The 13401-nt window shown below is 41.3% G+C and overlaps 1 protein-coding gene across 1 annotated transcript in view; it reads left to right on the forward strand.

Moving 5' to 3' along the window:
• Nucleotides 1-13401, forward strand: part of FARSB (phenylalanyl-tRNA synthetase subunit beta) — a 308213-nt gene that overhangs the window by 38542 nt on the left and 256270 nt on the right. The window contains exon 7 of the mRNA XM_078665975.1: nucleotides 9613-9721. Coding sequence (XP_078522101.1) covers nucleotides 9613-9721 — 109 coding nt within the window. The remainder of the gene's footprint in view (nucleotides 1-9612; nucleotides 9722-13401) is intronic.

Raw genomic sequence — 13401 nt, forward strand, 5'->3', positions numbered from 1 at the left:
AAGAGGGTCCCCTGGGACCCTTTTCACCTGGACCATGCCACTGCCCTTGCAGCTTGCATGCCCCTGTGAGCGAGAAAGCAACAAAGTTGACATGGCACTCTGCCTGGGTGCCATGCCAGGCTGGCCTGCTTGAAAGTTTAGGAAAGCCATCTCTCTAGCAGGCCTCACAGCCCTAAGGCAGGGTGCAGTATACCACAGGTGAGGGTAGATCTGCCTCAGCAGATATGCTCCTACAATATTAGGATCCATCCCTTAATATTGTAAGTGCCACTGAAGCCATAGAGAGTACATGGTCTGGAAACTCGGCCTATGGAATTCCACTGCACCATGATGGCTTTACTGAACACAGAAGTGTTTGTTACCTAACTACTCCTCTCGATAAATTTGCAATGATGTCAGTGTGAGATTTATTGTACCAAGTACTCAGATGGCACCTCAGAGATGCCCCCTGAAAACCTACCAACCCTGGTGTGATCTCTGACCAGCTGTGGCCAGCCAGCTACTACCAAACATGTTTCTGGGCATCTGGGTGAAGAGCCCCTTCTCTCTGGGACCAGAAACAATGCACATCCTGGGCAGAGGTGTCCCACCTCCTCCCCCAGAATAGGCAAGTGCTCGAATGGGGAAGCTTCAAAGGCCTACTCGCCTTTGTAATTCGACCCCCAGCCTCTGCTGCTAGCAGTAGATGGCAGCCCCCGGTTTACACCCCCACTTTGGGCGGGAAAACTGGCAGGAAAACTTAAAAGAATAGGAGGTGTGCCCACCTCTTCCAACTCTACCCCTAAAGTGGGGGAGGCGAGGTGAAGCACATCTCTCAGTCCCTGCCATCTTGAAGATGGGAGGGACCCCTCCAATCAGGGCTAGGCCTATGCCCCCTCCTGCAAGAGAGTGGCATAATAGAGGGTGTAGTCACCACAGATAAGGTGTCCATTGCCCCGATGTGCTGCTCCTAAAACACCCCTAAATCTATTATTTAGGTGGCTCCCCCATACCTGTATCTGCATCGACCTAAGAAGACAGAAGACATACTTGAAGAGAAAACCGAAGAAGACTACTGCCTTGACCCCAGCCTTACCGGCCTGTCTCCAGCTTCGGCAAACCTGCGACCTGTCTTGCAGCCAGCAACCTCTGAAAACATGCGGTCCCCTAGAAATGTTTATCAACAACTTTCTGAAGACACTCGTAAAGGCAGCTAATGTTATAGTGATCCTTGGCAGCTAGGACCTGATATTGTTAAGTTAATTAACTTGATAGTAGAAGATTTTTGATTAGAGACTAATGCAGGCTTAAAAGAGTGTGAGCTAAACCTGAAGCATAATTGCTAAATGAATTTACATAGACCTAACCAACTGCAGCTATAAAAGAAACTGTCCAGTGTGGCAGTACTCATTCCAGACAGCTGGTTTCAGACATAATGTATAACCTGTGTATTTGTAAAGCATAGGTTCACCCTTATTAATCTTGGGCCTCAGTAGTGGAAGTTTTGATTGTTACCTAAATCAGTAATACTTATGTTATTAACTTTGGGCAGATGAAAGGTTGAGTTGGATGTGCTGGGATTCGAACCTGTGAGCATCAGGTCAAAAGCGAATCCCTTCAGTATATCACTTAGTCGACGGAGCCACCATTTCACCTTGAGGTGCAAGGTACAAATATCGACCTGCCATTTGGTGGCAATTCACTTTTCAGCAGCTCTCAAGTGTGTGAAAAATTGATAACCGAGCAATGAGATCAGTGCCATAGTTTTAAAGAAAGTATTCGTAACATCGACTTGAAGTCAAGTGTATTTAGGGTAAAGTCTGATTCACTCTCATTCACTATCTGTATCTTTTTGCTCTTTTGAAGTATCTACATCCTAGCAAGACAAGTAGAAAAACGGCTGTTCCTGCCAATGTTGTCAAGACAAGATAGAAAGTATGCAGATCTACCACAAGGAGCAAGTGAATGACCAGGTGTAATGTAGAATAGCATGGTAGGAGGGCATTACTTTTCCATCTCGCCTGCCACTATTTTTGTCATGGCAGTGGCAACCTGGATGTTAGGTCAAACAGCTGTGTTCTCTATGACAGATGGATAATGAACACAATTTAAACTGAACACCCTGTAGAATGTGTTACAAAATTGCCAACATCTCCATAAAATCCTGATCCACCGACACTTGAAAGGGCTGCAGCATGACATATTACTGATGAGTGTTATGGAAAAGGTTCCAAAAAATCTGCAGAACTGAAAAATCAAGGGTTTTTATTGTCAAGAAGAAATCTGTGGAGAGTGGCCCTTTCTAGAGCTTAACAGGCTTAGAACAGGCATTCAAGATTTTCACTTTTATGATCTCCTCCTGCTGATCAAAGTTCAATTCCTAAATACCAGTTGACAAAAATAATTTGGAACACTTGTTATGAAAGACCAACACTATTAACTTATGGCCTCAAATCAGCAGCCCAAATTTTGATTGATGTTTGTAACAGGGAGCTATCGAACCCTCGACCTAGCTGGCCAAACCTCACTGCCAAGAATTTAGAATCTGGAGGTGTGTGCCCGTAAAAATAATTTTTTTAGACATTAAATACATACTCCAGACCATGTTTTTCATTAAAAGGTTTATTAACCAACGTATCAGAAAAGGCAACGTGAACCACTTGTCAGTAAGGCGAAACTAAATCATAAAAGATTGCTAACATTTAAAGCCCAAGAGGGTTTAACACATTCTGTGAGCTGGAGGTGTTATACACTATGATTTGCCTAGCTGTTCTCTTTAAACCCCTTTCCTTAAACAGCTACAACCTATTGCTGCAGGCATTTACACTCCATGCACACTGTTAACTCCAGTGAATACCAGAAACTGACATGATGCTGTTGCTAAGTTATTAAGATAACTAGTAGTTCTTATACCACAGGTACATTTCCTCACATTATCCTTTAAACACAAGCACCACATGATTAAACATCCATGTACCAACCTATCTGAACTAACCTTCTTCTCTCTTTCTTTGTTGATCTGAATCTTCCCTGCTCTTTCATTTTCTTGGCAGGCGTCCTCCTTAACATCAGCAACATTATTTTTCAATTTCCTATACCGCATCAATTTGGAATTATTCCATCCCTGCCTATTCTCGGAGATAATCTTATTTCAAGTCCTTTTTGTCTCTTTTCTGCATAAATTAAACCTAAATAAACCTTCTTGATGCCTCCTTTGTACCTTTACCGTTACATTTTCGGAAATGTTGTTCCTTCTTGACATTCACTTTCTGTGTTAAAATCACTCTTAAAAATAACCCACCCTTTTATTCCACCATAACTTTTTGACTCTTTCAGTCCGCCCACCGTGTACTTAACTTACTAAACGATCTTGCATTAAGGAAGATGACTAGTATATCACCTCATTAACAGTACATCTGTGCACAGTTAACATCTCTTATACCAGGGGTCTCCAGCCTTTTTCTATAGCAAGAGCTACATCGGCCTGATGGAAATAGTCATGAGCTACTAATGACTTCGACAATTGTTACAGCAGTATCCACTTCAGAGACCATCACAGCAGTGGCCACACCATACAAAATTGAAAGCAGTAGCCACTAAGAGGTTAAGAGGTATGGCGCAATACTGAGTGATACAAAAATATGATATCCAGAGTATTAAATTAATATAATATCATTAATGTACTTATAAATAGATAAGTATAGATTTACAGTTATATAAACTCATCTATGTTCCCTTAAAGGTATATATATCTTCAAGATAAATTGAGGTAAAGTTTAGAATGTAATTAAAACTATACTTGAAGTTGAAGTAAAGGTACTTATTAAGCGCACGGCTACCAGGCGGTTTCTTGGCGCTAGGGATACGAACCCAGAGAGAGCAGAGCGCGGGTGCTAAGGCGAGAAGGCTTGTGAAAAAAGGAAGGTCTTCAACGTTTTACGAAACTCAAAGTAAGATCGGAAGGCCTGATGGGAAAAGGAAGGGTATTCCAAAAGGTGGGGGCAAGAACACAGAACTTCATGCCACCAACTTTTGTTTTCCTAAAACGAGGCACAGAGAGAAGGGACTGGGAGGAAGAACGCAGCTCTCTACTGGGAATATAAGCTTTAATTTCAGAGTTAATGAAAGCTGGGGCAGTTCCGGCTGGGCCTGAAAGGTAGTGCAGCCCATCTTAAAAAGAGCACGTTCTCTAATAGGGAGCCAGTGAAGGGCTTTGAGTAAGGGGGTGACGTGATTTATGAAGGCCATGGATAAGGCGGGTGGCTTGATTTTGGACCAGTTGAAGGCGCCGGAGATCATAGGCAGGGACACCATTGTACAGAATGTTGCCGTAGTCCAGGCGTGACAGGACCATGGCCATAAGAATAAGTTTCAGGGCAGAAAATTGAAAAATAGCGGGAAATCTTACGGATTGTGCGGAGAGTCAGAAAGGAGAATGAAACCACTGCGCTAATCTGGGAATGCAAAGTAAGATGATTATTGAGTTTTATCCCTAGTGTTTTGACTGAAGGGGAAGGTGAGGGGGGGGGGACTCAGGGCAAGGGGCCAAAACAAAGTGGTCTAGGGACTGGAGCTACCACCTGTAGGTACCAGTTCAGTTTTATCAGGGTTTAACTTTAGGTGGTTGCAGGTCATCCAGTCTCTGATAAAAATCATAACTGATTGAAAATTATGGATGGAACCAGGGGAAGGAGAAAGATTGAAAATAAGCTGGAGGTCGTCGGCATAGTTGAAGACAGTTACCTCCATCTGCTGTAAAGCAAACATTAGGGGAAAGATGTATAAGTTAAACGTACCTTTACATACTTACTTCATGGTATTGTGGTAGTCTTTATGGTGCGTACAGTATTTTGGTTGGATGATATTTAGAATTTGATATTGGAATTGAGCACCAGCCATCCGACACATAAGAGGGGGTTGCTACCAGCAGTGTCAGGAAAAGCTTTGCCATCATAAAATGTCTCTGTGTAATTAATAAAGGAACAGTCACAGAAGTAACTGCCCACTGACTCAAAGAAAATACTAAAAGCTATAAATCTAGACCAACTTTGTATGAATTGTCATCCATATAGAAGTTTGAATATGTTTGGGATTTTCAATCCTTTTGTTTGTAAACCTCAGCATATCACTTTCTCAAAATACATGGTTTACTATCAAATATACACTTTTTATTTTTTATTTAAATCATTTAAAAATAATCTTGTCTTAACTGATTTTCTTTATTATGGCGAGAGTAGACCCTCTGAATTACATAGTGTGCTGCTATGCACTTCAGAGAGCTACTTCTGCAGTACAGGTGAGCTACCAATAGCTTCAGAGTTACTTGCTGCAGCTTTACTTATTGTTGCTTTTACCGTTCAAAAACCATTACTAGTATAGATTTACTATTATTATGAATTTCTTTACTCTTCTTAACCTCATCACTGCGGCGCGAATTCCGCCGCAGTGCTGAACATTCCGATAGCGGGTGTGGTCATGACGGCTCCCGGCCGTCATCAGCACACGCCCACCGTGACTCATGACGGCTCCCGGCCGCATGGAAGAGGTTAACTTCACATATACACAACGTGAGGATATACATATGTATTTTCAAGGTATGTAAATGTGGAGTTAACAGTAGTAAATCTATACTTGGCTTTATATGCTTACTTTGGTGACATAATGGTAGTCTATATTTTAGTCTGTATTTTGCAGTTGATCTTTTTGGAGGTTGAAATGTGTGACTTCAGTATTCTGACATACAGCATTAAACCAGTATCTTCAACATGCGGTATGTTTCAGGCTTTTACTTAGACGAAGACCAAATACTTAAGGAAATTACACCAGTTGCGGATACTCTATGTGCACTGAAAAGGGAACAGCCTTTATCTAAAAGGGGCATCTTCAGTGGATCTTGAATTACATTAGTTTGTTGCAATAAAGCAGGACAGCCTTTACTCCACAAAGTTAGAGGGTATTACTGCCAGAGGAATGATTATGACTATAGTGCTCTTAATAGGCATTTCTCTACCCTTGTGGTGACATAAAAGCCACGCCAAAACTTCATCTGAATGTATGTGAAGTTAAGAACTGAACCTAGCGTGTGATATTTGGTGCTCTAGAACCTGTTGTATTAAGAGGAAGGAGTGTTTTTCCTGCTTTATAGTTTAAATCCAAGTATGTAAATCTACTGATGGAGAAGAACGCTATTTAGTTATATAACTACAGTCGTTCATTGTTGGTATCCGTGCTTAATTTGTAAAATATGAAGTGCAGGTGCTCAAATGTTTGTCGGAGGCCACACCTACTTTTCTCTGGCTCCACCCACTTCCTCCACTGGCTCCACCCTCTTAGAAGTCACTGGGAGGATGATGTCTGACCTACTCCTGTCAGTTTTTTTGCACATCATCTCTCATACCAGTGTAAGGTATCAGAACACTTTGCATCATACACACATTGCATACATACAATCCTACGTGTGTAAATCAGTAAACAGGGAATGTTAAATCAGACAGGACTACAAGGTATAGGAGTCACATGTCATCCATGATTGTCATTGTAAGCAATATAGTTTAAGAGTTCTAAGTCTGGAAAAGCACAAATTCTGAATTTAAAACATAACAGCATTGTTAGGGGTTCTCTCCAATAAGAATTGATTTCTACACAAAGATTAGGATAATGAAAGATTGAGAAAAAAACATATAGCTCTAATATATAACTTGCAGTTTGCATGCAGCTCTTTGGTGACAGTTAATAGCATGCTGTTCTGTGATAGGATTTTAACTTACAAACTGCAAGTAACAAAAGGATCTCTCCGACAGAAGCAGTAACACACTGACCTACTTTACATTAAATGCACTTTTTGATCTGCATGGTAAACATTCTTTGCAGCAGTTATATTAACCATCAGTACTACCTTACAAGCAGTCACGACTTCCCCTAGACAAAACCCCTGGCTCTCTCCAGGAAGACGATTAATCATCAGAGTTATCTTGACATTTTAATTTATGATTTGAACATTACTGGAGGCCAGGAAGGAACTCAGCAGCAGGAGGTGCTTTTAAAACAAGAATATAGTGGCAAACTGACGCCCCCACAGTGTTGCATTAAAGAATGAAACAGAGCTTCGCTAAGGGACCTTACTTTACAGTAACAGTGCAGCCAGGAACAGTGTGTGTCAATTAAAACTTAAGTTACTGGTTGGTTCGGGACAGAGACACACACACTGAGTACTGCAGTAGTGCACATGCTGCAGCCTTGCTTAGGCTGCTGCGCCTCTTTATTTTAACTGATTAGGCCTTGCCTCAACTGGTACCTGGTGCAGTTACTGGCGGGCGGCACTGGCCAGAGTCAGACTGGCCAGTAGTAGTACTGACTCACTGCTGGCAGTGGTTACATCACTGGGGGCCGAGCTACTCTGAGTCCTAAACCCCAATAAGTCACCAATGCATGTCGTCACACCACAATAACCTCGTCTGGCCTGGCCGTTCGCGCTTGCTGCTGGCTTACTTTTCACACTCAAGTTAGAAGTGAACCGACGCTGCTGAACAGTTCTTGTAAGTTAAATCCATGATCGTGAATGGCCATGATGACTCGGTGGTGGTGAGGCTGGAGCGAGGTGAGGCCGTGCTGGGGTGTGGTTAAGCAGCGAATGCGCGTGCATTACTATAAAAAAAATCTGCGCACACTGACAGTGTGCACTGTTCCCGCAACACTCTACCGTGGGACGGGACCCGGACCAGTAAAATGGGACTCTGGGAGTCATCTAGGACGGGACCACCTGACTCACTCGGCTCGGGAGGGACTCTGTCACCGTTAGGCTGCTGCGCACGGCGCAGCTTCATTAACTGATTAGGCAGCGGCGCCTGCCAGGCCTCTGCCTCACCTGGTGCTCCTTATTGCGCAGCTTTATTTTAAATAAATGATGCCTACCAGGCTGTACCTCACCTGGTGCTCCTTATTGCGCAGCTTTATTTCAAATAAATGATGCCTACCAGGCTGTACCTCACCTGGTGCTGTTGTCGTCCAGATCGTGCTGAGCCTCTCTCTCAGAGACTAAATTGAAGCCAAGGGCGGCAGCGGCTGCAGCACCATGATGACACGTTGAGTTGAGGCCGGTGCGGGTATGCTGGGGCATGGCAAAAGGCAGTGAATGCGCACGCATCACAATCTAAAAAATCTGCGCACGCTGACTGCTGCTGCCGCGCACAGCCCCAAGTCAACCCCCGCACCCGCAGAAGACCAACCAAAGGCTTAGCCCTCCTTAACTCTCAGTGTCCCGTCCACTGGGCCTGAGCCATGGCCGCCAGTGCCTGCCACAGTGCCACTGCATTGAACAGTGATTGAGAGGGAACAAACAGTTACAAAGTGAGAGAATTATTTACTAACTTAAACGTGTGTGACATGTGAAGAAGTTCATCAGTCATCAACAACACAACTAATTACTATCAAGTATTAAATCAATTACGTGCGGTGCACTAAATGCGTGCAGACCCGGCCCTGATAATTAAGTGCCGATGCTAAGCACCGGCAAGCACCGGCACAAATTAAGCTTTGGTTGGTATGTTTCATGGATTCGAATGCAGAACTCTGTGCTCCCCTTCCTTCAGACCTCTAGTGGTAGAAGACATCAGAGCTCTCTTGCCTTTGCCTGTACTGCTGTTCACACAATAAAGTAGATGAACAGTACAGAGTACTTACTATGTTAAATGAGAGCATTGAGACATTATTCTGTTAACATTAATAGTGAGTACTGCAGCCTGTTGATGGAGAATAATTCAAAGCATACGATTTGATGATAAAATCCAAATCTGATGAGCTACACTTTTAGCCGAGTAGCTGTCTTGAGGCAACTAACCTGAGTTGAGATGTATTCTCAGTGAGGTATTGATTCTCAGTGAAGTAAAACCAAGAGCTGGTTGTCCAACCTATGTGCAAAATAACTGAATCATCTGCAATGCCATAGATCACTTCAGTCGCAGAACAGTAGATAACACAGCACTGTTTGTTATTGCTGGCAGAATGTAACTTTTTGTCCTGTCTTAAAGGAAACAAATTTGCAGCGAGAATAGTTGTGCAGCGAGATGTCGTTTACAGCTTCTGCTGCCACAGGCTTTTTCGATAAGTCATTGGGGGCTCCTGCTTTTTGTCTGTGCAATTCTTTTTTTATGAAGCGTATTGGTAAAACCAAATTGAATTGTTCTATTTGTAATACTACAATAAGAGTATATGTGACTTGAACTCTTTATACTTAGACTTTTATATTTCCACTATGTGGTATCTGGCATATTGTATGGTGGTATTAGTGTACCCTTTGATTACAGATTTGAGACGCAAACCTTGATTAGTTGTCTTGGATAAAGAAATGTCACTTCATTGATTTCTCATGATCATAGACTTCTCTTGACATGTGAGCAACATGAAAAAGACACACTTGGAAAACATTTGATCAGTATTTTATGAGTGATCTTTCATGTTGAAAGAAGGTATGTGCATTTTATTGACTGCAGAGTTTGTACATTAAGACATGCATACTTTATTAACCAATGAGGATGTTATCCAAAACAGCATTATTTTTAGAAAATACCCAAGGTTAGCAGCATCTTTAAGTGTAAATGTTATTGATCCATTTTTTTTTATATTTCTTTCTTCTAGACTGACAGCAATTTAAAGCATTATTTGCACATTATTGAAAATAAAGAAGTTTATCCGGTTATATATGACAGGAACGGGGTGGTTCTCTCCATGCCTCCAATCATTAACGGTGAGATTGCAATACAATTGTTTCTTTGTTTTTTAAACAATAATTAAATGCTAGTTCCTTGTAGCATGTATCCCCACTCCTTTTAATCGAGGCAGCAATTTCCACATTTCTTTACTAGAGTGTTGGCTAATGAAAGGTCTTGAAACGCACAAGAAATCAATCTTATGATTTGTTCATCTTGGGATCTACATTACCATTCATAAACAGTGACTATCTCAAGGCATTTACTGGATTCCTGACCCGTTTTTGAAGAGAGAGAAATAAAACAAACAATACTTGGTGTAAAGGCAATATTTAACTGTCTATTAATCACAAGAAACGTACTTAATTTTTATAGCTATCAAACTTGAAAATCGAATTGGGTTTAGAAATGCCAAAGGATCTGTGCCTTCAAACTATCATGTTACCAGATAGCCATCAGGCGATAAGACAACCCCTCTAGAGGGCCAGTTAGGCACAGAAGTAGACCAACAATGATTCAGAGCATCAGTCTGCTGGAGGGGCCTGCTGCCAGGTAGCCAAGCAACTAAAAGACTGTACATCAGTTGGCTAGAAAACTATGAGCCCATGATGCCAGAGGGTGCGATTGTAGAGGCTTGCATAGTCTGTGGTCCAAAGACATACTGAGAGCCCATAAAGTCAGGAGACCCCATAAGGTAAGGGGTCCATGTAGTAATGAGGACTGTTTAAGCTGAGTGGCTTACTTGGCCGTTCTTCAGCGCGAGGACACACTAGTACAGTGTAACCAGGCGCTTTACAAACTTAATTATTATTATTATTATTATTATTATTATTATTAAGCTCTCAATTTTCTTGAACTTTGAAGTTGTGTGTTTCTGGACCCCACTTTACACGGGCAAAAGCTTTGAAAATAGTAGATGCACCTAATCACTCTCCCTGGCTACAGTATATGTGGGTCCCATGATGAGAAGAAAACACATGGCACCATAACATGTCAGGGAACCCCAATGTGTCATAAAAGCTTTAACATGATGGCTACAGAATTCCTACTTCTGTAATAGGGTGGACCGATTTTAATGGCAGTCAAAATTCTAGAGGCCTGTGAAGTCCTACCTACTATGCAGCATTATCGCTATCGAGACCTAAAATATTACAAGACCCTTCAAGAGCTTGTCTTCTGAGCAAGATGGTGACTCATACTACCTTTCGTTCCCAAATTAAAATGACCTGCCCTTTTCCATTATCTGGAATCTCTTGAATGCTGACCAATTGATAATTTAAGAGACATCTCTCATCCCGTTTTTCTTTAAAGGAGATGATTATAAAGCTCTTACATACAAGATGTTTTCCAGTGAGGGAAGTTTACCTTTAAGATCCTTTACCCTCTTTATGATCACTGGCTTTACATTAGAGGTTGTTTCAGAAATGCAAAATCTATTCATTTATTTAGACCTTGCCTTTTAATGCAGGAAAGTTAAACTGACTCTCAAAGATAAGTGCTTGCTCCTGCTGCCTGACACATTCTGAAGATCTTTATAAAAGCTTTCTCTGAAAAACGATTCAACAACTCCCAGCAGTGGATCATATATTGCACAGGAAAAAATCACGGTGGAATACACCACAGTTCCTAAAATGAATATGGTACCACCAAACAATGATTTATATTGTGACTAAACTCTGTTATCACCTTTGATATGTGCTCCTTTTTGTGACACTCAAAAATAGACTTTCTCTATAATGAATTTCAATGGGGACCATGTCCCTATGTCCTGTAATGGCTGCCACAATAAGTTGTCCATTTTGTGGCCAACCATCCGGAGGTGGGGCGGGGTTGCTTACCCTCCCCCATGCCCCTTGAGGTCAAGGTGTACTCACCTTACTCCCATATATTTATTTTAAAAATTAATTTTCAGAACCCAAGGAACATGTTCCTGAGTCCCATAATGGCTGCCACAACATATTGTTCAGATTGTGATAAGCTAATCAGGATTGATTACTCCCCTTAAAAGTGGCACATACAAATGTATCAGGGCACCAGCAGTCCAAATATACCAACTTTTTAAACTCCTTTATGACCACCTCAAGCACCTCTCTAAATGTAGATGTCTAAAAAAGAGGGGTTTACACCAAATTGCAAAAAGCATGCTATCTGAGGAACATTCTAGCTTTCTTCCAAAGTTGATGTAAATCTGTTAAGCAGTTTTTTCTGTATTGCTTCCAAAAGTCTCCTATGGGAATTAACATTAAAAATCAATGTTTTGCAAAACCCTTATACCTTGTCCCTTGCTTTATGGATCTGTGCAAAACTGTGTTTGAAGGGTCTGAGGTGGATGAACCTTTGTTTTGGAAAGTTTCATGAAGATTTGTCAAACGGGGCCACAGTTAATAGCTCTTTCTGTGGAAAGAAAGATAGAAAGAGAGAGAGAGATACTCCTACGCACAAATAACATGCGTATTCAGTTCTCCATAGCTGCGAAAGACAAAACAGACTGATCGTAAACATCCTATTCATAAATATATATATATCAGTCTTCACTTCATTCTGAAGTCAAAATATGACCCCAGAGAATCAAGAATCCTTCTCCATGTAACTTGGCATTTCCTTCTGTCCCTATTTGACTTGAGTCTGCGCCCAATTGGTTTATTCCTTGAAAATAAGAGTATCTACTTACAGCATTCTGATTTCATACTGTGTCACTGAGGCTTAACTTGCAGTTAAAACTTAAATGCTGTTTTGTACATTCAGAAAATGCATGCTAATATGTTATATAGTTCCTCAAAGATGTCTAGAGGAAGAATTTCAGTGATGGGATCAACACTGGTTTTCCTCTCTGCAACTGTGATCAAGCATGAGGTTAGAGTTTTCAGATCCAGGTGCCTTTACATTATACCTGAATGTAATCTCTTTATTAATCTTTTAGTCATATGCTGACTGCTCTATCTGCTACATTTTCTTTTTTCCTGTGGTGTAACTTCAAATGAAAAAAATACTTTTTTTGCCTCGATCAATAGTGTGTGCAAGTATTTCAAAGGCCTACTCACCTTTGTAAAGGCTACAGCAGTTCTTATGATGCAGTCAAGTTTGTTATTCAGTATATCATAGCATTTGATTGACATTGCTAATTAGTACCAGACTTTCGAAACGTTTCAGCATCTACATGTACTTTAGTAGGCGTTCTGCTCACATTTATCACAATAGTCTCACGTTTGTATGTACAAAGGTCTTAAAAATCATTGAGGTTTAACAGGCGTGTCTGTCCTCGTCTCTTTCAGCAAGGAAGAAGTTGATTAAAAGTTACAAAATTGTAAAGTTAGTATCCTCTTATTTTCTTTTTGGTGGGAGGTGTTATTTCTTTGAACCCCCTGTATTTTGGTAGCTTCTAACTGAATTAGTCTTGTTTCTCTAAACACGGACACATATCTTTATGTGAGTAGTCAAGCAAGGTTTCATTTGTGGTAAACTTCTTTGCAGTCTGAGAAACGGCAAACAAGCAAATTCCAAAGTCACACAAACCCGGTATGCATTTTCTCACGAACTAAAACCTGCATGTTTTCACACCACCCTGGACTTGCAAAATCTTTATTTCATACTAGAGTTTACCTTCAAATGTTGTTGAATGACCTGGCTTCTTCCTACTCTTCTTTGATGGAGAATACCTTCTTATCATTTACTATCAACAAAGTGGTCACCATGGGAGCAGTATAGCCCTTGCCTTCCA

Source organism: Lissotriton helveticus, chromosome 11 (genome assembly GCF_964261635.1).
Source record: "Lissotriton helveticus chromosome 11, aLisHel1.1, whole genome shotgun sequence".
NCBI lineage: Eukaryota > Metazoa > Chordata > Amphibia > Caudata > Salamandridae > Lissotriton > Lissotriton helveticus.